Source organism: Setaria viridis, chromosome 5 (assembly GCF_005286985.2).
Source record: "Setaria viridis chromosome 5, Setaria_viridis_v4.0, whole genome shotgun sequence".
Classification (NCBI taxonomy): Eukaryota; Viridiplantae; Streptophyta; class Magnoliopsida; order Poales; family Poaceae; genus Setaria; species Setaria viridis.
In genome coordinates this window covers 10,120,440-10,145,343 of record NC_048267.2, presented here as the reverse complement: position 1 = coordinate 10,145,343, position 24,904 = coordinate 10,120,440, and the positions used below count along the sequence as shown (strand labels likewise).

Genomic DNA, 24,904 nt, shown 5'->3' with positions numbered 1-24,904 from the left:
TATTTTATTAATCAATACAAGCATATCTTAGGGCATGTAAAAAAATAATTAATATGCCATATGTACGTTGCCAACTAGACTCGTTTTGCTGACGCGAATGAGAGAGAAAGATGAGAGAGAGGGAAGCCGTCGTCTCCTGAGACGACGGCTGTGCTCCAACGTCTTACCGACGACTTCACACCCGTTGTATGAGTGGTGGCTAACAGCTCCGAGTCCAGTGAGAAATTAGACAAATCCACCTCCCACGCCGTGTTCTCCCATGCCACGCTGGACAGTGGATCGTCGCGCCGCGCTACACCGACGAAAGCCGTGCCTCACCTTACCGCAGTGCAGCACCCGACCTTGGTAGCCTCATTGGGCTGCGCCAGCCTCTATCGCGCCGCCCCAAGCACCAAGCGCGGCCTTGGGAGGGAGGAAGAAGGTGAAATGGATGGGGGAGAGAGGGGCCACGCCCTAAGGTCCCTACCCTCAACTCCTCCGACGACGGGGCAAGCGGGAGCCTGTGGCTCATCTTTGTGAGGGGAAAGTAGAGCAAAGCTTGCTCGCGAGCATGATGCCCGACAAGCCAATGAGGTAGTCAAAGCCCGGGGAGAGATGAGAAGTGGAGAAGATGGATGGCCTTTGGCCTTTGGGTGTCTGGTCCGACGTGGCGCGGGAGGACACGACGTGGGAGGCAGATTTGTCCGATTTCTCACTGCATCCGGAGCTGTCAGCCACCGCTCATACAACGGGTGTGATGCTCATCCTAGAAAAAAACCGAACCGGTTCACCGGTTGAACCCGGAAAACCGTGAACCGTTGATCAGACCGGTTTGGTTCAATCAAAAGATCGGCCATGCAATTGGACCGGTGTGAACTGGTGCGAACCGACCAATTTTTATCGAACCATTGAACTGATTTTTTATGAATCGATGAACAATTCGACGTTTGGACGTTGGTTTTGGAACTTTGGACAATACACTATTATGTTATTTCTATATAATCCCATCTTTTATGTCATATGTGATATGTTTGGTAATAAAACTTACATATTACTCACATAAATCATGATAAATAAGTATTATATTGATAAATGATGAACCACTAGTTGGACCGGTGAACCAGTGACCAATAGCCTGACCGGTCCGAACTCCGGTCCGGCTTTTCATTTTATGATGCTCATACAATAGGCGTGAAGTCGTGGGTAAGGTGTTGGAGCATGAGCTCTGAGACGATGGCTTCCCTCTCTCTTCTCTTTCTCTCTCATCCCTGTCAGCAAAACGAGTCTAGATGGCAACGTACAGATGACATATTAATTGCCTTTGTGCGTGCCCTTATGTGATCTTGTATGAATTAATAACATATAAATAGTATAAAAGACAAGCTGTCTGTTATGCAGTCTGTGTGTGATTTTCAAAACGCGTGTGCTCAATCCTCTCTACCCCGTCTCAGGGAAGCGTGCCCTCCTCACAATCACGTTTCACAAGCGACTGATAAAAAGAGACGGTGGGAGTACATACTAGGGGATGTTTGGTTCCACCTTGCTAAACTTTAGCAACTAAAGTTTAGTCCCATTTAATCCCAAATTTGCCAAACACCCTTGCTAAATCTTGCTAAACTTTGATTGCTAAATTTTAGCCCATAAGCAACCTTTTGATTGCTAAACCTTGCTAAAAGGTGGGGTAGATACCCTTTGCCCCCCATTAATGCCTGTCTGGATACCCCCTCTCTTTCTCATTAAGGGCAAATAGGTCATTGTCTACCTCATTAAATGCTATTTAGCCCATGGAACCAAACAACCATAACTAAAGTTTAGCAACTACAATTTAACAACTTTTTAGCTCCTAAAGTTTAGCAAAGGTATCCAAACAGACCCTAACTCAATTAAATATTGCATGGTTACATGCATGAATTAAATATTGCATCTTCAACGATTCTTGCAATATTAGGCCCCATTTGGATACACAGTGCTAAACTTTAGCATAGTGCTAAACTTCAAAGAGGGTGCTAAAATTTAGCACTTGGGGCTGGTTGGATACAGTGCTAAAGCTTAGCACCTTGGGTGAGAAATGACTACATTGCCCTCATTTATGACTGACTTGGGAAAAAATGGAGAGGAGAGAGAGAGGGCAACTAGGAAAAAAGTGGACTTGGGGACCACTTTTAGCACTATTAGCAAGTTTTAGCACCTCTTGGCGTGCTAATGAAAAGGGATGTGCTAAACTTTTAGCACACCACTTTTAGCATACATGTTTAGATGCACAAGTGCTAAAAGTGTGCTAAAAATGCTGTGCTAAAGTTTAGCACCATGTATTGAAACGGGGCCTTAATAAAATTGCACAACACCTTTTATATTTGCATTCATATCCCGCATATTTTGGATTGTTTCGGCAAACATGTCCCTTCTCGTTTCTCGTGGCAAACCCAGCTGGGGGCAAGATGGTCAATCCTTTCCGGGCTCAACTGCTCTGGCCCTTGCCGATTGCCGCGTGCGCTCCGCCCCTCACGTGATCACATCCTTCCCATTTTCGCCGCCGCTTCCGAATTCTTTAGTAAGATATACTGCTACATGGCGAGAGAACAAACGTACGTGCACAATAAACATAATGCAACAGGGGCGAAATCTAATGGATATAGGTATAGGTTAGTTTAAATGTATAATATTGTGATCGTTTTTATTTTATGCTTTCGGCATATACGTGGTTGGTTTGTGTCTTTGTATAGGCAGCCTTGTTTATGGTTCCCTATGGCCTCTCTTATGCCCTCCTTGACCAATACGGCAGTGTGCTGGGTACAGCGTGTCAGTCCAGCACGCAGAATCATTTACTACTATACTCTTTTTTTTCTATCTTTAATTCTTATACATATTTTTATGGCTTTTTTATTCACTGTAAGACACCATATCGTACACTCTTTTTTTGTTCGCGTCACGTTAACTGTCATTTTGTCGTAATTTAGGATGGATATGCTCTAGCAGCCAAAATGTTTTGAAGGGTCCACCAGCCCTACTACCCTATGAACCTTTTTTTTGCCGCACTTTGTCGCGATATCTTGAGCATTTGCTGATTTATACTCAGTAATTGACAAAAAAATAAAAAATACATGCGCAACAATATACGTGCACAATGGCCCAGTACATCCTCCTTTGGTAAAAGCCCATTCACACCGGAATATTCCGTGCAATTAGCACCTTTTTCACTTTCCTACTAATCCCCTTTTGTTACTTTTTCACCCACGCGCTGTGACAGACGGTCGCTCTCAACACGATCCTCTCTCTCTCTCTCATCTGGAGGCTGGAGCTCCCCAAGTTTGAACTGGAGTCGCGGATCTTTTCACACTAGCCTCTAGCGCAGGCACGAATTCTCGGACGCGAACCCGGAGACGAACGCGGGGGTCCCCTAGCCGCCCACTGCCTCGCCTCCGCCCCTCATAAATCCCCCGCCACGGCCGCCCCTGCCACCGCTACGCGTACGCGCCCACACGTACACTCCTCCACGCTTGTCTTCTTCTCCCCGCCTCTGACCGCGGCCGCTGCGCCTGCGCCGCTCCGCGTGTTTATAGCTGTCCCCCTCTCCCCACCACCCCTCTCTCTCTCTACCCCTCTTCTCTCTCTTTCTCTCTCTACTAGTCTCTGCGCGAGTACGCGTCACTGGCTCACTGCGCCGCACCGAGGGGGTGAGAGATCGCCGCTGCGCCGGGGAGATGAGATGAGAGGAGCCGTGTTCCTGGCGCTCCTCGTCGCCGCCGCCGTCCTCGGCGGCGCGGCGGCGGAGGGGGAGGGGCGGCCGGCGGCGGTGGAGGCGGACCCGAGGTGGCGGTTCCCGAGCCGTCGGCTGCGGGACGCGTACGTCGCGCTGCAGACGTGGAAGCGGCAGGCCATCTTCTCCGACCCCAAGAACCTCACCGCCGACTGGGTGGGCCCGGACGTCTGCAACTACACCGGCGTCTTCTGCGCGCCGCTCCCCTCGGCCTTCCGCGGTCGCCGCGGGGAGCTCGCGGTGGCCGGGGTCGACCTCAACCACGGCGACATCGCGGGGTTCCTCCCGCCGGAGCTCGGCCTCCTCGCCGACCTCGCGCTGCTCCACCTCAACTCCAACCGCTTCTGCGGCGTCCTCCCGCCCACGCTCCGCCGCCTCCGCCTCCTCCACGAGCTCGACCTCAGCAACAACCGCTTCGTCGGCCCGTTCCCGGGCGTCGTCCTCGACCTCCCCGCGCTCCGCTTCCTCGACCTCCGGTTCAACGACTTCGAGGGCGCCGTGCCGCCCCGCCTCTTCGACCGCCCGCTCGACGCCATCTTCCTCAACCACAACCGCCTCCGCTTCCAGCTCCCGGACAACTTCGGCAACTCGCCGGCCTCCGTCGTCGTCCTCGCGCACAACAGCTTCGGCGGATGCCTCCCGGCCAGCGTCGCCAACATGTCCGGCACGCTCAACGAGATCCTGCTCATCAACAACGGGCTCAGCTCCTGCTTCCCGCCGGAGATCGGCCTGCTGCGGGAGCTCACGGTGCTCGACGTCAGCTTCAACGAGCTCGCGGGCCCGCTGCCGCCGGAGGTGGCCCTCATGAGGAAGCTGGAGCAGCTGGACGTCGCGCACAACCGGCTCACCGGCGCGATACCGCCGGGGATTTGCGAGCTGCCGCGCCTCAAGAACTTCACCTTCGCCTACAACTTCTTCACCGGCGAGCCGCCGGCGTGCGCGCGCGTCGTGCCCCGGGACAGCGACCGGGGCAACTGCCTGCCGAACCGCCCCGCGCAGCGGACGCCGCAGCAGTGCGCCGCGTTCTACGCCCGCCCGCCCGTCGACTGCGCCGCGTTCAAGTGCAAGCCGTTCGTCCCGCCCCTGCCCCCGACGCGGCTTCCATCCGCGCCCCCGCCTTCGCCACCTCCACCATCGCCGCCGCCGCCGTCCCCGCCTCCGCCGTCACCATCCCCGCCATCGCCATCTCCTCCTCCGCCATCACCACCTCCACCATCGCCACCGCCACCATCGCCACCGCCACCATCACCACCGCCGCCATCTCCACCGCCATCACCGCCGCCGCATTCACCGCCTCCTCCCGCGCCAGTTCACCGCCCACCGCCACCCCCGCCCGCTCCACATTACCCTCCATGCCCCATTCTGCCCCCACCGCCACCGTGCACGCCAACGCATCCATGGCCGCCGCCATCTTACCCCGGCCCCTTGCCACCCACAGATCCTGTTCGATACGCATCACCACCGCCGCCGCCGCATTACCCCGGCCCATTGCCACCAACATACCCAGTTGGATACGCATCACCCCCTCCACCGCATCACCAAGACCCATGGCCATCAGTGCACCCGGTTCAATATGGATCACCGCCGCCCCCTCCGCTGCATTGACAGAATCTCAGAAGGAAGGAAATTCGAAGGATAGTTGGTTTCGCTCTTGCCCCTCGCCTCTCCCCGGCATTGGCTGCCAGATTCACCGATGTACGTGGTCATTGTCATGCTTTAGCTAATATTGTTCTTGGTTGATGGCGACATGCGTGAAGAGTGTGGTAAGCTGGCAAGAATTTTCTGAATTATGGTTTGTCGGTGTCGGTCCAGCCGTTGGTGCTGAAAGGGATTGGATTGAAGGTGATGGGTGGGGCTTTGGAGCATTTAGGCTTGGGATTGGTGGTTAATTGGCTGTGAATAAGAAGAGTTTGAGAGGGACAGAGGAGGATTGTAGGTGCAGGGATATCACATATCATCCCATATATCTTTGGTGTATAGAGAACTTCAGTTCAGTTAAGTTCAGTCAGACATAAGTTTAGAACAAGAAAATTCAAGTGCTATTTGTTCCTTTTTGTATCACAACTATTATCGGTTATTTATTCTTATATTATTTAGTTCGATTTTTTTAACATTCTCGTTTTTACTTATCCTTTTTTTCTGGGTTCTGTTAATTCCCTGCTGAATGGTTGGCTGTGTTTTATCCCCTTTCTCTCCCTTTGCTTTGTGATGTGACTTCCAGAAGGTGGTTCATTTGCTGATTTGCATACTGCAGTTTGCACTACAGTAAACCAAAAACATGTTCCGGATGTACATTTCGTTTTGGAATAAGTCCACATTACCCCCCTAAACCTGCCCAAGGTCTAAGACTCAACCCTCATCTATGAAACCGTCTAGTGGTCCTTCATCTCCTCAAACCAGACATTGGAAACCCCCAACCCATACCAGTCTGGTTTTGGCGTCCCCAGCCTCGTTTCTCTCTCCGTTGGCAGTTCTCTCTCCCTCTCTCTGTCTCTCGTGTCAAAATGAGTCCCAGGCTCCCAGCGCCGGCCGCCGGCCCATCCCATTGGCACGGTCTGCGGAGGGAGATGGCGAGCCCGAGGAGAGTAGGAGCTTATCCCGGTCGAGCTTGTCGTCGTTCCGCGGCGTCGGAGACGAAGGGATCTCATGGTCCACTGTTCCGTACAGGGAGCGGCCGCCCGTCCTTTTAAGTGTAGGAAGTAAGGCACCGAGATGGATTATTTCTTGGAGTGGGCTGAAGAAGATACTACACATGCATGAGAAGGCCAGGTTAATTTTTACACGGTGTTGATTGGTTTAATTTTTCTCTAGATCGGCAGGCTTATTTGGCCAGATTCTGCAGGTTGGGGCTGTGATATTTGGTTGTGGTTTGATGACACCACTACTTTTTTGAGGCAACTATTGATTGATTCGTGGGAATTTGCTTGAATTTCATAGTAAGGGTCTGTTGGAGCTAATGCTTATTCCTAGAGCAAAGGTAGCTGAATTGAATGCAGCTGAGGCAATTGCTTCAGCATGCAGAATGGGAGCCATAGGGGGAAGCTGTGAGGAACCGGGGGCATGGGCCGCGTGGCACGCAGGGGAAGTTATCGTCGGCGTGTAGTCACCCCTTTGCTGACTAGGATGTCCGGCCACCGACGTGGATACTAGAGGACGAAAACGAGGTGGTATGCGGGTCGGGGGGTTAAATGTCTGGTTTTGAGAGATGGAGGGTGTCCATTTTATAGATCGGGTTGAGTCTTACTTTGAGTAAAGTTTAGGGGTGTAACGTGGACATGTTCCTTTCGTTTTTCTCCTGTACCTTGTTTGCACATTATGCCAACCTGAATAATTGGAGGAACAACTGTTCTGCCCATTTAATTTGACTGGCTCCTTTTATTTTCTTTGACACCGTGTAAAAATGAACCTGGCATATGTACTGTGAAATGACATTTTATTTTTTATCATTCAAGTACCTACATGGAAGAGAATCTGCCAAAGATACAAAGGCCTGATTTTGGGTGTCCAAAATCACTGTGCTAGCACTGTAGCGTTTCGTGTGTATTTGTGAATTATTGTCCAAATATTGACTAATTAGGCTCAAAAGATTCGTCTCGCAAAGTACAACAAAACTGTGCAATTAGTTTTTGATTTCGTCTACATTTAGAACTCCATACATGTACCGCAAGTTTGATGTGATGGGGAATCTTTTTTGCATAGTGTTAAAGTTGGGAGTTTGAGGAACTAAACAGATCCAAAAATATGTAAAGAACAGTCCAACTTTCTTCAGGGTTTGGTGTCTTTGTCTCGTTAACCCCTTGTTTACTTCACCCCCAACTCCCAACTTTAGCACTATGCAGAAAGAATTCCCTATCACATCAAACTTGCGGTACATGCATGGAGTACTAAATGTAGATGAAATTAAAAACTAATTGCACAGTTTTGTTGTACTTTGCGAGACGAATCTTTTGAGCCTAATTAGTCAATGTTTGGATAATAATTCACAAATACAAACGAAACGCTAAAGTGTGCTATAGTGTCGTTAGTAATTTTGACACTTCCAATTTTAGCAACTAAACAAGGCCTAAGCCATGTTCGAGGAGGTGCTGATATCCTGGCTTTCCTGCCATGTGCTTGCTTGCTTGCTTCTGAAGTATCTTGATCAGGAATTGTTTTTTTCTTCCTCCCAAGAACAACATTTTCTGATATTGTCGATAATTGTTCCAGAAGCGAATATTTTTTTACCAGGCCTTCAGCTCCTGCTACAAGCACTGGTTATCATGATGTTTGCTGCCACCTGCAGAGCAGGCTTGGAGTGTGAATCTTTCTTTTAGTATACTGTATCAATCAAACCTTTTTTAATACTTTCATAATCACTTGTTAATCCTTGATTTGACCCATTGATTGCTGGTTGGAATATCTGCCGGTCGTGAACTGCAAGTCTTGCAAGTTGCAGTTGCAGACATTGTTTATCCACCCATGTTCCCTTTTATCCACAAAGCTTGAGACTGTGATGTTGTTTAACTAACCCTTCGCTTTTGGGGGACTGGGAGAGGTGTCCTACAAGCAGTGCTCACTTTGGTTAATATAAAAACTACCCCAGCAAGGCTTGACACAGCCAAGTGGATGTGATTGGAGAGTGTCAGCCTTAGGTTCTTTTGAGGGGAAAGGGTGAGATAAATCTGATCTCGGTTGCTTTATGTGCTTGTGCCCCAGATGGCCGTTATACCCGTTGGTTTCTTCACCTTTTGCTGCTGGAATCGGCGTGCCTGTTGTTTTTGCACAGTCCTTTCCTTTTCCACAGATACAATTTTTAGTATAAAAAAAAGATCGAAAAACGCTACTGCATGCTTAGAAATAATTCATTTTCAAAAAATGTTCAGAAATGATTCTTTTTTCACTGTTCGGTTGTCCGGAGGCCAGGCTACTGAGACTGACAGTATGCCCTCACTGCTGTTGGCCATGAAACTACTACTGTTTATGCCACTGAAAGCACCCTGCTCATGGCACGGTCTTTTGTGGCCAAATGGTGATCTCTTCCTTGCATAATGGCTCTCCTCTGCCGTCTCCTCCCATGTTAGGCACTGTAGCTGCACAGCTCCGAGCCCCATCTCCACCGGCGGAAATGTTGCAGTGGACGGCGGAGCCACCCACTTCCACGGCGCCACTTGGCCATGCACGACCCAACGACGCAGGAAGAAAACAAAAGCTTCCTCATCTCTTTCAGCAGAGAAAAATTCTACCAATTCCACTCCACTACTGATCACACTCGCATGAGATGAGCCTGATGGTGCCGGACTGCTGGTCCGGTCCCCTTCGTTGATTCTTGCATTTCCCTCGCCGTGATTGTCGCCTACTCTTCCGCTTCTCTACCTGCACCAGCACAGCCTATGTCATTTTTTTCTCTCTCCCCTTTGTTTTACGGCGATGGTGACAGTGCGTTTGCTGTTAGTAAACAAAGGAAAAGGCACATGGGTGAAGAGTAATGAAGCTGCTAATTGTCCAGCCTACCTCGTCCCCGCATTTAGTTCGGTGCACATTTACACGGATCAGGGCCTGTTTGTTCCAGGATACTAAAGTTTAGCACCCATCACATCGGATGTTTAGATACTAATTAGGAGTATTAAATATAGGTTAATTTCAAAACTAATTGCACAGATGGAGTCTAATTCGCGAGATGAATCTATTAAGCCTAATTAGTCCATGATTTGACAATGTGGTGCTACAATAACCATTTGCTAATGATGGATTAATTAGGTTTAATAGATACGTCTCGCGAATTAGACTCCATCTGTGCAATTAGTTTTGTAATTAGCTCATATTTAGTCCTCCTAATTAGCATCCGAACATCCGATGTAACACTGCTAAAGTTTAGCACCTAGTATCCAAACACCCCCTTAATATCCTCTGCCGTATCAAGGCACTGGATAGGCACTGAGTATATGATTAATGATTCATTTTGAGTTCACACCTAGATTATATAATTCATTTTGTAATACTCAAGATGATATTTCAGAGTAAAATCTTGTTTGGGAGGGTACGTAAACAAACAAATCTTTTGCCTACAAACAAGGCGGCATTCGGCCTGTTCGCTTCAGCTTATTCAGCCAGCTTATCAGCCACCAAACAGTGTTTTTCTCTCACAACAAATCAGCCGTTTCAGCTTTTCAGCCGGCTTATAAGCTGAAGCGAACAGGCCCATTATCACGCACTACCTTGGCTAGGATCCATGATACCCAAGATGATATTTCAGAGTAAGATCTTGTTTGGGAGGGTTTCTCCCAAAATAGGGAAATAAAAAATAGTAATTTCATCACTTTACAAAACGACCTACCTCATTTTGCGCAAAACATATGAAGTCGAAATAAAAAAACCCCTCATAAACGTTACGGAGCCTAAAAGACTATAGCAAGTGAAGACAAAGTTCACTCTTTAGTTTTGAAACGCTTTCAACATCGAACCACTATTGAATTGAGCAGTGGAGGCCGTCAGAAGTCCATCATTTTCACGACGACAAATGACAGTTCTGGTATACTTACAGCTTGGGATGCGGGAAACTTGAAAAAAATCGAATGAACCATTGTGATCCAGCGAACCCATTCACGGCATAAGGAACAAGAGGGGAAATTTGTGACAAGTGTCGGTGCATCTCAAAAGGTCAAAGGGCGTGTTCTGGAGCAAGAGTGTCGGTGCCTTGGATGGATGGATTTTATCACCACGACAGGGACCATAGATTCGTTCGTTCTGGTGGTCCAGCCTGTGACCTCTATCTCACTCTCCTTCTACTCTAACTGCAGTGTTTATTGGGCTGCCTTTGTATCTGGCCTTGTTAATGTAACTAGCCCAAAGTTTTTACCTTGCGGCCTTGGGCTGACTGGTTTATTGGACTGCCTCTGTATCTGGGCCTTGTTAATGTAACCAGCCCAAAGTTTTTGCCTTGCGGCCTTGGGCTGACTGGTGAACCACATCTCATCTACTTGGATGTGTAGCCTCAAAACAAACACCGGTGTGCGATGGGATTCATTGGACCATTTGACTGGTGGCTCCACATGTATAATGGGTTGTGCTGGTGGCCCATATATCTTTTCTCACTTTCCCCCATTTGCCGACTACTAATCGTACTAGACTCAGTCAATAAGAAACGTCCTTCAGTGCTATCAAAGAACAAAAAAAAAAAACAAGAAACAGCAGTAGAAAACAAACTAATTTAGTGCATTATATCTAGAAAATGGGCCCAATTTTTCAACACTTCAGCGATGGGTTCCTACAAACAAAAATGATTTAGATATTCTCAACAAACAAGCAGTTTGTGTTCTCCCGTTAACCATATATAGAGATAAATTGGAAGTGCAGACACCAACCGATCGATGCTAGTTAACTTTCCTCGTACGTACATATATCAACTACGTCACTTTTACTTTTAAAAACTACTCTATCCTAAATTATTCTAGATCATTTTAACTTTTTTTTACATAGTTTTTTCTATATATCTCAATACAATGTATATCTAGGTGCATAGCGCAAAACTATGAGCTTATAAATACCAAAATGACTTACATTCAAAGAGGGAGTAAGGGAACCACCTTTTCATGTGAGGGGCAGGGTTGACGGTGTGCGTGATTTATATTCAACGCAGGTGTTCTGAGCTGCTTTTATTCTTTTCATCGAAACACAGTGTAAACGTACATACTCATATACAGCACGCACACTTAATTTTATGAATACACACAATCCTACTTCTATTAACACCTCTGATAGACTGAACCAGCTGATCCTCCGTATCAATGAAATCACCGCTAGACTTTTTATTCGTAGGCGTGATAGGTGCGTGAGCGTGGGTGTGGTATGCGTGTGCGTAGTGGCAAGGGGGCCTAATCGTTCTCTCCTAAACGAAAAGCCCAACTAGTAGTACTAGACTACTAGTAAACCACATCAAGCATTTGCGCTCGTGATTATGCCACAACCAGGGCGACACTGTTGTATGGTGGCTCAAATCTAGGATTAGGACTCAATAGCATTGAATTTTACTAGGTGTAGGACTTCTATTTGCATGTATGGGAGTCTTGGAGGGAACTATATAAATAAGGGGGTGGAGCCTCTATGAATAAATCAAGCTAAAAGCAAACACCAAGGTCTCATCCAAAGTTTGTGAGAGGCAATTAGGAGCACTTAAAAGGGATAGGCTAGACAGTTCTATAGCACTAGATTCTTGTATAAGGCAAGAATCAGAGGGTCCTAAAGGGTTAAGTAGGGTTGTAAGGGAGTGACAATCACTTGTACTCTTTTTGAAGTTGTTGTGGCGGAACACCTCGGATTAACTTAGCTAAAGCACGGTCAAGTCGCCTAACGCACGATTCACATGCTTTAACCAAGTTAACTCGACGAGCCGTCGGATTTCATCCGATGAAACCACTTAGACAGGACTGAGTTAGCATAGCTCACACGAAGGTGAGTGGTTCCAGAGAATACAACAGATCAACCAAGTTAAACAAGTTTAACCATTTATTTCAACACTGGTTCGAAATTCAGAGTTTTACAAGATTCAAAAGCAGTGGAAAGATAACATAGCGGAAGCTAGCGCCGGGGTCGGATGTCCCTGATGAGACCGATCAGGATATCAGTGATCCCTTTCCTTGCCGTCCGAGGAGAGATCCCACTCGACCGTCCACCTAGGAGGAAGCTGGGGCGGCCAAGTGCCAACAGCAACAAACTCAGAAGCTTCAACTTCACCTGAAAAGAGATGCCACAAGCAAGGCTGAGCTGCTAAGCTCAACAAGACTTAACCGACTAGTGGGAAAACTACTCCACCAACATCTAGACATGCAAGGCTCTTTGGCTGAGGGGTTTGTTTTGCCAAAAGCGACTACAGTAGGTCCTTACTTTCAATATTTTAGCTCAGATTCTAAGTTCACTAACCAGTCTACATTGACAACTTATGCTAAACAAACATAGTTCCAACAACAATGTGTAGAACAAGCATCGAGTTCATATCATCATCAGGTTCCATCTTTACTCAGTGTAGCATAGCGATCAAGCAGTCTCAAACTGTGAGAGGCAGACGAATCGATTCGAGTTTCTTAACCATGCATGGTGAACCTAATCTCACGACATCCACGCACCACAAAGGGTCGCTTCCTGTGTCGGCCGTTCCCATCAATTCCCAAGCACGTGTTAGGTCCAAACTTCCCTTGGCATGCAATGCTCCACAGTCCCGACCTCTTGTCGTACTGTGGCCGCACTTGCACCCACATGATGCACCATGGGAACCTCGTTCCAGGGACAGCAGGGGTATAAGCCACGCCTTAGTTCAATCAGGTACTAGGCTTCCCCATCCCATACTAGGTATGATATTAGTACTTTCAAACACTTGATCACGAACACCAACACTTTCCGACCTTAAGCAACTTCATATAGACAGACGGGGCGATCCACTGACCACCAAAAGAGTTCACCAGGCCCTGCCCCGTCCACCGTCCTTATAGTTGTAACCAGAAGGAGAACAACCAACTCCTATAACTCGCGAGTGATAGGAAATCACTCGACTTTTACCGAGTCCTATTAAGCAATGCAACTACTCGAACTTATCAAACTAGTGTTCAGATCAAGGGAACTAAGTCATGCATCTATGGTTTCAAACAACTCCTGTAACGTAAATGCACATACAAACGAAGGAAGGCATGTGCAAGTTTAGAAAATTGGGGTCATGCTCCGGGGCTTGCCTTCGAGCGGGGCGGAGGCAAACTGATCTTCGGCGCACTCGGTTTCAGCTCCTGCAATCGGCAGCTCAGCTACCGCTCTGTCTTCTGGCACCGGGTGCAGCTCGTAGGTGCCATCAGCGAGATTTAGTTCTACACGAATGCAAATGCAGGGGTTAACACTTAGACGGTTATTTCAACAACACTTGCACGCTTTAGCCCAGAAACTTGTAGCAAAGCTACAGAAAAAGTGTGGAATTCCAAGCTTCAGTTGATAGAGAACAAGACAAAAGATTCGGATTGGGAGAAACTTATGATCTGACCCTCAGACCTAAGGAATAACTGTACCAGGATCCTCAGACTTATCACAGAGAAATCCCCAAAATTTTACACAGATACCCTCGGGTCAAAGAAAAAGATACAGCCAAGTCCTTGAGCGAGGCAGACAAGGGTCCGCGAAACAGACAGGGTCGGGCGAGACGGAAAAAGGGGTCGGGCGGGATGGAAAAAGGGGTCGGGCGAAACAGACAGGGTCGGGCGAGATGGAAAAAGGGGTCAGCAGCTTACCTTTAGGCCTACTAGTGAAGTCTTGGGGTCGGGAAAGAACAGACTTGGGCGGAAGGACTAAGGCGCTAAGGCTTGGGCGACGGCGAGGTCCGCGGTGCTCCAGCGGCGGCGGTGCTTCTTGTTGACACAAGTAAGCTCTAGCACCATGCGGAGGAAACAAGCGGCTGGTGGGTTGGGAAAGGCGGGTGTTGAGCGGAGAGGGGAGTCCCTCAAGAGCTTAGGTGGCAGCGCTTGAGCACGAAACAAAGGAAGATGCGGCAAGGCAACGATGGCGAAGGGAACTCCGGTAGAGGCTCTGGTACTCCCTTTTATAACTGTGCGGAAGAAAGGGAGTCCGGGCAGCGCGAGGATCAGGTCGATCAGGATGGAGTGCTCTGCCGTGGTGGCAATTGGGCGACACCTCCATTGGCCGGCAAAGTGGAGCTTCGGGGATAGGGTCTTCGGTCATTGGGTACTGAATACAGAGCTTATGCAGGCGCGGTTTTGCCGGAGAGAAGGATTGGTGAGGGCGAGTGCGGGTCTAGTCGCATCAAAGCGACGGATTGGGGCGGCGACTCGGCTAGCGTGTGACAGGAAGGAAGGAAAGGCACTGCAGGCGAGAGCGCTGCAGGTGAGGTGACAGGGCGAGCGGTGGCGCTAGCAGGCGAAGATCAGCAGCTTTGCCGGGGCACGCTACTGGCGAGGCGGGAAAAGGAGTTGTTACTGTTGGATCCGTGGTTGGCGAAGGCGGCATCATCGTGGGGCGCGCGCGTGGGCAGCGCAACAGAGGGGGTGGCAGAAAAGCCGGGAGGCATCGGGGCACGCGGCCGGGGATCCGAGTGAGATGATGAGCGCGGGAGGCGAGGCGGAGAGTCTGCAGGGCGCTTCTGCGCGCGATTGGGAAGGAGGCGCGCTGATCCGTCTGGTCATGGCCGGCGACTGGGCGAGGCGGGGCTTGTCGGGGAGGTTAAGCCACGCGGCGGAGAAGCTCTGAAGCGGGGCGCACGCTTGCTCTGGCGCGCTTGACCCGAGAGATACGTGGGATCTGATTTTGGGTCCACCTTCCAGACTCTAGCTCTCCCACAGCTCCCAAGTTTGGAGGAACACTGGTTTTTGGGACTTAAAGAAAAACAGCGGTTTGTTGGGTGTCAGGGTTGGGGCTGATTAGAACTGCAGATTTGGGAACTCGTCTTAAGATTAACTCGGCTGATGAACCTGAGTCGTTACAGTTGTGCTTAAAGAATTTGCGGTCGGCTTTACCAAAATCCTATTCTCTTGTCGCGGTTGCTTCGACTGATCATTTGAAGTTTTCTACAAGATTCATCTACGTTATTATTGATACGGTGCAAGTTTGTATTGTACTCATAATATCCGAAAACTGCTGCGCACAACGAGGGTATCAGATTCTAACACACACTTTCCTTCGCCGTGTTGCAAGCCGAGAGCAATACGTGGCCGAGAAGTGCACGCCACCATATATGTTGCCGCACCCATGATTTCGAGCATGGATTTCAGGGAGTTTTTTTCTGTTAAAAAAGAAAGAAAGTGCACTGTTCCTTGCAAGTGATGCTGGTTAGTTGTTGCTTTGCTTGCTCAACGGCCATGTGTATTATTGCTGCACACTTGCACTAGTGCACCAGGACTGTAACTCACAGTCATAGCTTTCGGTAGGGGTCAACTAGGCTTGGCACTTGGCAGACTCGGCATCAACTCATGCCATAGCCCATAGGCGTCTTGTGGCCGTAGCACTGGTAGCATCTGATCCTCTCTGGCCCTGGCCGTGGCCGGGACAGTGTCACAGTGGGGTGTTACAGATTCATGGTCCTCTTGAGTCCCTGATGGCATCTCGTCGACACGCACGGCTACATCACGCAAATGGAAACGGGAGATATCCAAGGCATATATCCTTGAACCACTTTGCATCGCCCAGAGTCTATCTACTGATACGTTAGTTCCCTCCAAAATTCGGCCATATATGCTCGTCTCCCTCCCTGGTGTTCGTCTCTATCCTTCTTTGTGGCTCTCACCCGTGGATGCGAGCGAGAGCTGAAGGGGCTGAAGCTGATCCATCTTTTTGGACGACGACCACTCGTCGAACTTGGCCGGATTCTGAAATCAAACCAACGGTGGTTTGAATTCACATGGAGTTTTGGATACTCCTCGCGCTCGTCGTCCACGTTTTTTTTTTTGGTTCTCTTTGGATCAGAGACCAGGTCTCGTCCACTTTTATTGTGGCGCTCGTATCCAGAGTCGAAACGACACGGACGAGTTTGTATACACGTACACGTGCTCCCCCGCTGAAAGATCTGGACGCACACCACACGTATGGCTCTTGCCCTTCAGGCTTCAGGCTATTTTCTGCTGCTGCTTCTTCTTTTCTTTGTTTTGGAGACGTACGCCATATCGCCAGGCTATTTGTGAGCACAATCTGCCTCTGTTTTGGCACATGTACGAACGTTCAGACACGGGAACATGCGTCGTCGTCGCCGTCGTACACGAGGAGGAAGAAAAGATCTGGCGCGGAGTTGTGGATGCTGGCACGCCGCTGGCCAGGGACTGAGACGAGACACCCGCAGCACAGCACAACACAACACGCCCGACGCTGCTGCTCGTGCTCTCGCCTTGCCGTTTCGGTGCAAGTTGGTGCCCATCCCTGACTAGCACTAGCTAGGCTGCGCAAGAGCACGATGAGTTGGGTTGGCGTGGACTCGGTAGCAACCCAGCAGTGGCGGCAGTGCGCGGTGCTCGTCACCGACGCGGAGGAAAATGATCCGCCTCCAAACCGGAAAGAGATTCGAAAATGATCCATGCCCTGCTACCCGACCATGCAGGGGGTCTCTCAGTATTTACCACCTACTAGAAACTTGGAGCACTCAACATGTTGAATTTTGCGAGATATTTTTTTAGTTCTGCCAGGAATTTTATTTCCAAGAAGAAAAGTTTTGAATTTACTTGTAGTAATTCCATATGCAAATTTCTTCCAAGAAGGCACGGGTCCAACCAATTAAACGAAATTCGTCGGAACAATTCACCGGCGCCACATGTTGAAGCCCAAGTGTGTACTGTGTGCAATTTTCGGAACATTCACCGGCCGTTGCCAGGCTCCATCCGCTTGCTTCCACCGGTGGGGCGATTCGCTAAAGCAACGGGCGCGCGGCTTAAAGCCGCGCGTGCGAGATGCCCGGGACAGGGACGGCCACACACACACACACACTGACACACGGCGCCTCGCCGGCCGGGGTTAGCGAGTTGTGATACGCAGCGGCACACGACGCCGCCTCGCCGGCGCCCCGCCACCGGCCAGGGCAGTACAAAACAAGCCGGCGGCAGCGCACGCTTGAGGCGGGGAAAAACCGAGCCACCGCCACCATCTCCTCCGAGATCCTTCTTCCTCCCTTGCTCGCCCGGCCACCATATCCTCCTCCGATCCACCTCGCTCTCCCGCCACTCGCACCCGCCCCTACTCCTTCCTACCTCGCCTCCTTAAACATAAGCACGCGCCACAGCGCCGGTGAGCTCCATCATATCGGAAGCTACGCCCACGGTGGCCACCATGGATGCCTCCAGGTAGCTTGATTATATTATAGCTCGCCGGAAGGACGACGACGGCAAGAGCTAGCTAGCTAGCTACTAGCTAGAGTCTTCTCCGTCCACTGCTAACTTAGGTGAGTCCTGAGTCGCATCCTCCTCGTTCCTCTCTGTGCTATGGCTGCTGGTCATGATCTTGGTCCTGCGAGATTGTTTGCTGTTGCGTTCAAGCGTGCCTGCTCCCTTGTCGGCTCCCTCGTTATTGCGGTGTACGCAAGCGCCATCATTTCTCTATGGTTTTCGCTTTCCGTGGTCGGGGCTACAAGCTACACGGCGCCATAGATGTGTTTCTTGTCTTGCATGCTAATCTCTCTTTTTTCTTTTTGAAAGATCATGCTAATCTCTCTTGCTTCCGTTTCTTTTCTCTCTCTCCCCCTCGGTCGCAGTTGGCTCGAGAGGCGATCGGATTGTGAACCAGCAAATTAATGTGACCATCTTTGACGACCTCTTTCTCTCTCTCTAAGGTGTAGTAGTGTTTATCGATCATTGCTTGTTCTTCGTTGTTGTGTTGTTTTCAAGAAGCTCTAGGTTAGAATATTTGTGAACTGAATAAGTATTTTAGGGAAGACGTACGTTCTCTTGGTTTTATACGTATAATTCCTCTTGATTATACGGTTAGCCGGATTAGTACGGACGTCATGTTCCTGTTGGGAATAAATGGAGATCAGGATATGCTCCACAAAAAGGAAAAGCAGTTCCATATGTGCGATGTATATTGCCCGAATCAGACATCATCTTACTCTCCTGTTCTCAAACAGTAGCAGAGCTGTATGATTTCCTTTCATTGCTGATGTCCCATTAACAGTAATCCATTCGTCCCAAATTACTATTTGTTTTGTCTTTTTTTAGTATATGGCTCTTACTACGTATTTAGACATAGCATATATCTAAGCACATAGCAAAAGTTATGAATCTAGAAAAGCTAAAATGTAAAAACGAGGAACAACACCTAGAACTACTACCTAATTTAAGTAGATTATATCAAATACTGTCTGTAACCTACCCAAATACGGTCCATTGGTTGTAGTATATACGTATACAGTCGCTCTAGGTTAATTACAAGATCCATGCATGAACTGAATTAGTATTTTCCTGATCCTTGTTGTTCTTTAATTTGTTCTTAATGTTTTTATTTTTCGAGGTTGTTCTTGATGTTTTAGGAGAGTCGACGTTATGTTGGTTTCAAACGTAGTTCTCTCATGGTTAGACGATTAACTGAATTAGTACGGACGTCGTCATGTTCCATTTGCCAACCTATAAAGTTCAGGATATGCTCCAGAAAAGGGAAAGTGGTCTGACACGTGTGATGAACTTGCCCAAATTAGACATGAACTCCTTTCTGTTCCTACAACAGAAGAGTTTTCAGTTGGTAAATTCATTGTGAACTGTAGCTCTACATAAGCCACAAAAAAAACACAGAAGTTAGAAAACACACACACATGGTATTAGCTACATCAAAAGTGGCAGGATAAGATATCCCTAAGAAATTTAAGAGACAAAACAATCCAAACACGACTACCATTCCTCAGGAAATTCAGTCATCCTTCATGATCACCGTCCTTTCGCTTTATTCCCTTCTACAACCATCATCCAAGTGCTTTAATCTGCGCTGCTGCTGCTTTGCTCTTTTTTTTCCCCACAAAACATCCAAAGCCCTGCGTGACAAGCACAGAAAAGCCATGTGTGTATCCTCTCCTGCAGTCCATGGAGCTTTCGTCAGACGTCACCGGCTCTCACACCCCTAATCCATCTTTAAAGCCAAGCTTTGTTGTATTACACCGGGCGCATTGCTTTTCAAGTGTCTTTCACCTATTTATACACAATATACATGTATCCCCCTATCCCTGTCAAGACAGTGAATTCAGGCTCTGCAAGAAGCTTTTGACGCTTTTTTAGCATTTGAATTCTGAACACACAATACTCCTAACTGTTTCTTGCGTGCTGTAACTGTCAGCCCGACTGGTTGATTTAGCACATGTTATTAGTGGCAGTTAGTTATGGGCTACCACAAATTTGGTTCCACAGTGAAAATGTGAAATAAGAGAGTAGTAGTAGAACTACTGCACAGTGTCGAAATTAGCAGGTGTTGGCAATCTTGTTGTCTTGCTCTTGCCCACAAAGCAAGGCAAGAACAAAGCACGCCTTTTTGGCGATGCTTTGGCGCAAAGAAACACATCGTTTTCGGCCGGGCCGGGGATCCATGTCAGTCGAGCCAGACGTACGTAACGAACTGCGAGCTCTCCGCCGCATCACGACTTGCGTGTGAGCAACTCTGCTGCGTTTATTTTTCCTTGATTTTTCTTTAACTATGTGTGTGCAGGAAGCAGCTAGCTCGCCGCGCGCGGTGTTCTTGGGTGTAGATGACGCTTAGCGGCGGCGGCGTGGCCGACGACATGGAGGCTGGCGGCGCCTGCGGCGGCGCGGCGGCGGGGTCCTCCTCCGGCGAGGAGGAGGCGCGGTGCGGCGGGCGGTTCGTCGAGGATTGGTGCTGTGCGTGCGCGGGGCTCCTGGTGGGGCCCAACCCGATGATGGCGCGGTACCTGTACGCGCTCATCTTCCTCGTCACCAACCTCCTCGCCTGGACCCTCCGCGACTACGGTGACTCCGCCCTCGCCGAGCTCCAGCGTGCGTGCCGTGCCGTGCCCTTCATCTTCAGGTGTTGCCAGTTCGCCACCGGCCAAACGGCTCTAACCGTCGTCGTGGCGTGTGCGTGCAGGGCTCAAGGTCTGCCAGGGCGCGCGCTACTGCCTGGGAGCGGAGGGCGTGCTGCGGATCAGCCTCGGCTGCTTTGTATCCTTAACTAGCTGCAAATCGATCGTATCGATCGATCAAAGAATTTTCCATTCTGATCACGATGCATGACCGTGTTCTTGGCTTCTTGCACGATCACGATGATGCAAAGTTGCAGAACGTGTTGTTGTCCTTGACCATGGATGAATTGTTTCCCAGCTCTTCTTCTTCGTGATGTTCCTGTCCACCGTGAAGACGAGGAAGGTGCAGGACTGCCGGAACTCGTGGCACTCCGAGTGGTGGCCGGTCAAGGTCGTCCTCTGGCTGGGCCTCACGGCCGTCACCTTCCTCGCGCCGTCGCCGCTCGTCCAGCTCTACGGTCAGTCCACTCCCGGCACACCCCGCCCGTTCCGGTCGATCACCACGACGACGACCTCGTTGTTTTCAGTTCCCGATTTCTAATGATGGTGTTGCTGACGATGCTGCTGTGTCCATCCTCTGATCTTTAATTTGCAGGGAAGGTCGCGCATTTCGGAGCAGGGTATGTGCCCGCATCTTCTTTCTTGTTTATTTCAGACGTTTCGTGTTCTTCTCAGTTCAGGATCCAGATTCCATGGAACTAACTTGCATCGGAATTAATCAAACGCGAGCAGGGCGTTCCTGGTGATCCAGCTCATCAGCGTGACCAGGTTCATCATGTGGCTCAACGACTGCTGCCGGTCGGAGACCACCCGGAAGAGATGGTACGTTCACTCTTGCTTCCTGGTGCCTGACAACCGTCCGACGCTGTGATCTGACGGTGGAGGTTTCTGCGATTGCAGCCACCTGCAGATCCAGGTGGTGTCGATCGTCACCTACGTCGGGTCGCTCCTGGGGATCGTGCTCATGTACGTGTGGTACGCGCCGAGCCCGGCCTGCAAGCTCAACATCCTCTTCATCACCGTCACGCTCGTGCTCGTGCAGCTCATGACCTTCGTCTCCATGAGCTCCAAGGTAAAGCGCACGCGTGCTCTGAAGTCTGAATGATGGCAGTCACGAGTGAGGTTTGGAAATAACGCAGGCTGAACTGAATTGAATTGTTTGATGGAATGGCATCTGGCTTCCCTGGAATAATGCAGGTGAAGGCAGGGTATCTGGCGCCGGGGCTGATGGGGATCTACGTCGTGTTCCTGTGCTGGTCAGCGATCAGAAGGTGAGATGGGGATTCAGATAGTCAAATCTGAAGCTCTGATCTACGTGAAAGATGACTGCATCCCAAAGTTGTGCCAACCTTTGACTTTGGTTTTTTCTTTCCCTCCAAAACAGTGAGCCTCACACGGAGATCTGCAACAAGAAGGCAGAGGTCGCAACAAGCGCAGACTGGGTGAACATCGCGGTAGAGTTGCTAGCTCTTGTTTGCAGATCGTTGCTCATTCTTCAGTAATAGTCATAGAAGTTCAGTAGAAATGCGCGTCTTGTACTAGTCTGATGATGAACTGGTGTCTATCTGACGAGAGCTTATGTCTCCGGCAGAGCTTTGTCATCGCGGTCATCGTCATCGTGGCGGCGACCTTCTCGACCGGAATCGACTCCAAGTGCCTGCAGGTAAGCTCTCTCATCTCATCTTGACTGGACTGAACATCACTTGAAACTGTAAGTCTGAACCGCTGCGACGAATTCGCAGTTCAAGAAGGCGGAGGAGTCGGAGGAGGACGACATCCCCTACGGCTTCGGCTTCTTCCACCTGGTGTTCGCCATGGGCGCCATGTACTTCGCCATGATCTTCGTCGGCTGGAACGCGCACCAGACCATGGAGAAGTAAAAACACCTCCCAGTTCACTCTCTGAATCCACTGAAAGAAAGAAAAATTACCTTCACCTTCTTGATCTGACGCCACGATAATCTCTGTCGGCCTCGATCAGGTGGACGATCGACGTCGGGTGGGCGAGCACGTGGGTGCGCGTCGGCAACGAGTGGCTGGCGGCGATCGTGTACAGTGAGTGAACTGACTGATCCCCTCCTGCACTACTTCATATGAATTCAGTGAGCTGATCTGACCAAACGCTGTCAGAAAGCGTTCGGTCAGAGCCGCGCAGCATTTCAGTTCTGTGTTTTCTGACGGACGGACGGACGAATGATCACTTTGCAATTGCAGTATGGATGATGATCGCGCCCATCATCTGGAAGACACGGCAGGTGGGATCATCGGCGGAGACATGAGCAATCCTCACTCACTAGTCACTAATGTGACATCAGGATCGAAAGAAAAAGAATAGGAAGAGGTGTGATCAAGACGCCCTGCTGGTCAGCTAATTTTTGCTAAGCAGAAGAGGTGAAGGGAAGACAAGGGTCAAGGAAGAGGCAACTAGTAGTAGTAGTAGTAGTAACGGCAACCAAGTAATTGAGGTGGCGTGAAGCTCGGTTGAGGAAGCTCATCGATCGATCGATCGCTCGCTGTACAAAATTGAACTCAAAACGTCATCTTTTGCTTGTCGCTGACTCTCGCGGTGTTGCGGGCCGGGTTAATTGTGCTGGGCCCTGAATTGATGCTTTGGCAAGCAAGACAGGCGTTAAAGGGAACGAGCACGTTACGTACAAACAAACATGCGTCCGTCGGTATAACAAGTCTACATCCCTGTCTTTTTTTTTAAAAAAAAACCACTAGTACAGTGTTCCAACCCATACGCAAGCTTCTGCCAGGCGATCGAGCAACTTAATCTATTACATAAGGCTCCTCGTGAATCTAGCCCAACGTGGGACCCACGTACACATATTCAGGTGGAATCCATGTGGGACCGTGCATGTGGAACCCACGGCTCATTGAGTGGGTCCCATAATCTTTTAAAAAATATCAATCATGATTTTTTCCATTATTTGCAGTTATATTATATGGAAAGTATAAAAATATATTTAACTATTTTCTATATATAAAAAATAACTAAACTTTTTATACTACGTTCACATAATATAGCCCTACTACTTTTTGACTTTACTTCCACTTCATAAACTTGCAAAACATGATTGAATTGAGGTGGACTAGTTCCATATGGTAGTACCTCAGCAACCCCCCGAAGAATTCAGATAATGGCAGAGCCAGCCCGCGCTTAATGAAGTGTGCGAAGATTACTGTCTTGTCCGGGTAGCTCTCAAAAGGTCACGGATTTCTGGCTTCTTCCCTCCAATCCCCGAACTCCTCCTAAAGTAGATTCACATCTACTAGCACCTAGATGTTCGCCTCCTTCAAGATGGACAGTTTCCATGCCATGGCTTGATTCGGGGACACCGTCTGGTCGGTCTTCCCGTACTTGATGTCCGCCTCTTTCTCCTTCTTGGCGGCCTTGCACTTCTTGGACTCCGTTGCCTTGCTCGAGGATAATTTCTTGGGTGCCATTGCTCCGATGATCTTCTGGTGCATCAGTTGGATGCCTACACAGTGGGGGGTGGTGGCGCTCCGGGACGGCAAGCGGTGGCGCTAGGGCAATAGTGCAGAAGATGAACGGGCGCACAAGCTCAGGTGAAACGGAAGGGATAAGACTCCTCCGTCATTTATAACCGCAGCATAGGTAACTGAGCATCGATGTTTATCGGGGAATATTCCATTTTTAAGCCATAAGTTATTGTCGGAAAAATTACCAAGTTTTTCAGAAGAGATAAGTTTTCTGAAGGTGAATGGTCACATTGGACCAGTGGTTGACCCTTATACCCAAATAGGCCCGAGCGCAGGCAGGTGCAGCAGGTGCGCTCGCACAGGGCCCCCAAATTTTGGGGGCCCACCAAGCACTAGACCCCTATAGCCTATAGGTCTGACCGTCTGAGCACTTGGGCCTGCTCATCTGATACTCTAAAGTCTGATCCAATTCTAGCGTGCCGCGTGGTGATGCACGAGACTTCAGGCTCCAGCCAACGTTGACGGTCGATCCAATTTCCACGCGCACGGCACAGGACACCAGGCATCATGCCGCCTCCATCTGCCGCCAGGCGCAGGGCCGCAAGCGACCGCCGACCAGGCGCAGGAAGCAGACGTCACGGCGTGATCCTCCAGGCTAGGGAGCAGCCGTGCAGGGACTCCTGCTCGGCGTTAGGCCAGGCTGCCGCCCGCTAGGGCTCCAGTGTCACGCCATCACCGCTGGCCAATTAATTTGTGAATTGGGATCGATCGTCGAGTCTCCAGGAGTCCAGGTACCTAATCTGGTTCAGTTAATTTTTAATATTTTAATAAATGTTAATTAGTGATGATTAATATTATATTGATCCATCTAGGTGTTCAGTTATCTTTGTTCCGGTTCTGAATTATCTAGTGTTCCAATTTGAGGTTGTAGTCATGTCTTCTGCAAATCGGTCTAGAAAGTATGAATCTGGTTACCAAAAGCGTAAGAAAAAATAAAGAATAGAGGATTTAACTCAATCTCAAAAAGGTGCTATGGATAAATTTGTTATAAAAGAGTCCACCGATAATCAATCACTTGGTCAGGGACAGGGAGCTGCACTTGATAATAATGATGACAATGATCCTACAGATGGTCAGATAGAGACAGAAAATACTATTGGGGTTGAGGAAGTTAATGATGACAATATTGTTGCAGATGTTAATGATTCCTTTCAGCCTGATATATTTGATCCTAGATATTGGGATTCCCTTGATTATAAACAA

General features: G+C 49.2%; 2 protein-coding genes across 4 annotated transcripts; both read left to right on the top strand.

The window, feature by feature from the left end:
• The first annotated feature begins 3,435 nt into the window (after positions 1–3,435).
• LOC117859332 (leucine-rich repeat extensin-like protein 4) lies at positions 3,436–5,847 on the top strand. Its single transcript, XM_034742571.2, has one exon. It carries the CDS (start codon positions 3,686–3,688, stop codon positions 5,339–5,341), a length of 1,656 nt encoding a protein of 551 aa, XP_034598462.1. The 5' UTR covers positions 3,436–3,685; the 3' UTR covers positions 5,342–5,847.
• Positions 5,848–17,137: 11,290 nt separating this feature from the next.
• On the top strand, positions 17,138–22,833 carry LOC117858687 (uncharacterized). Of its 3 annotated transcripts, XM_034741805.2 has the most exons (14): positions 17,138–17,621; positions 17,931–18,008; positions 19,865–20,169; positions 20,261–20,334; positions 20,494–20,653; positions 20,791–20,815; positions 20,928–21,017; positions 21,096–21,267; positions 21,393–21,466; positions 21,580–21,649; positions 21,787–21,858; positions 21,938–22,071; positions 22,176–22,249; positions 22,409–22,833. In XM_034741805.2, the coding sequence occupies exons 3-14, from the start codon at positions 19,905–19,907 to the stop codon at positions 22,471–22,473; spliced, it is 1,275 nt and encodes a 424-aa protein (XP_034597696.1). In that variant the 5' UTR covers positions 17,138–17,621; positions 17,931–18,008; positions 19,865–19,904; the 3' UTR covers positions 22,474–22,833. The 3 variants fall into 3 exon arrangements, with proteins under 3 accessions (XP_034597696.1, XP_034597695.1, XP_034597697.1); XM_034741804.2 differs by lacking the exon at positions 17,931–18,008 and having other exon boundaries at positions 17,139–17,621; XM_034741806.2 differs by lacking the exons at positions 17,138–17,621; positions 17,931–18,008 and adding an exon at positions 18,027–19,762.
• The last annotated feature ends 2,071 nt before the right edge of the window (positions 22,834–24,904 follow it).

Bases quoted from the DNA above. Each gene is read 5' to 3' on its own strand.
- LOC117859332 (XM_034742571.2), top strand. From the start codon at position 3,686: ATGAGAGGAGCCGTGTTCCTGGCGCTCCTCGTCGCCGCCGCCGTCCTC.
- LOC117858687 (XM_034741805.2), top strand. From the start codon at position 19,905: ATGACGCTTAGCGGCGGCGGCGTGGCCGACGACATGGAGGCTGGCGGC. The intron at 20,816-20,927 runs GTATGTGCCCGC...AAACGCGAGCAG, and splicing joins GTCGCGCATTTCGGAGCAGG to GGCGTTCCTGGTGATCCAGC. The intron at 21,268-21,392 runs GTAAAGCGCACG...GGAATAATGCAG, and splicing joins TCGTCTCCATGAGCTCCAAG to GTGAAGGCAGGGTATCTGGC.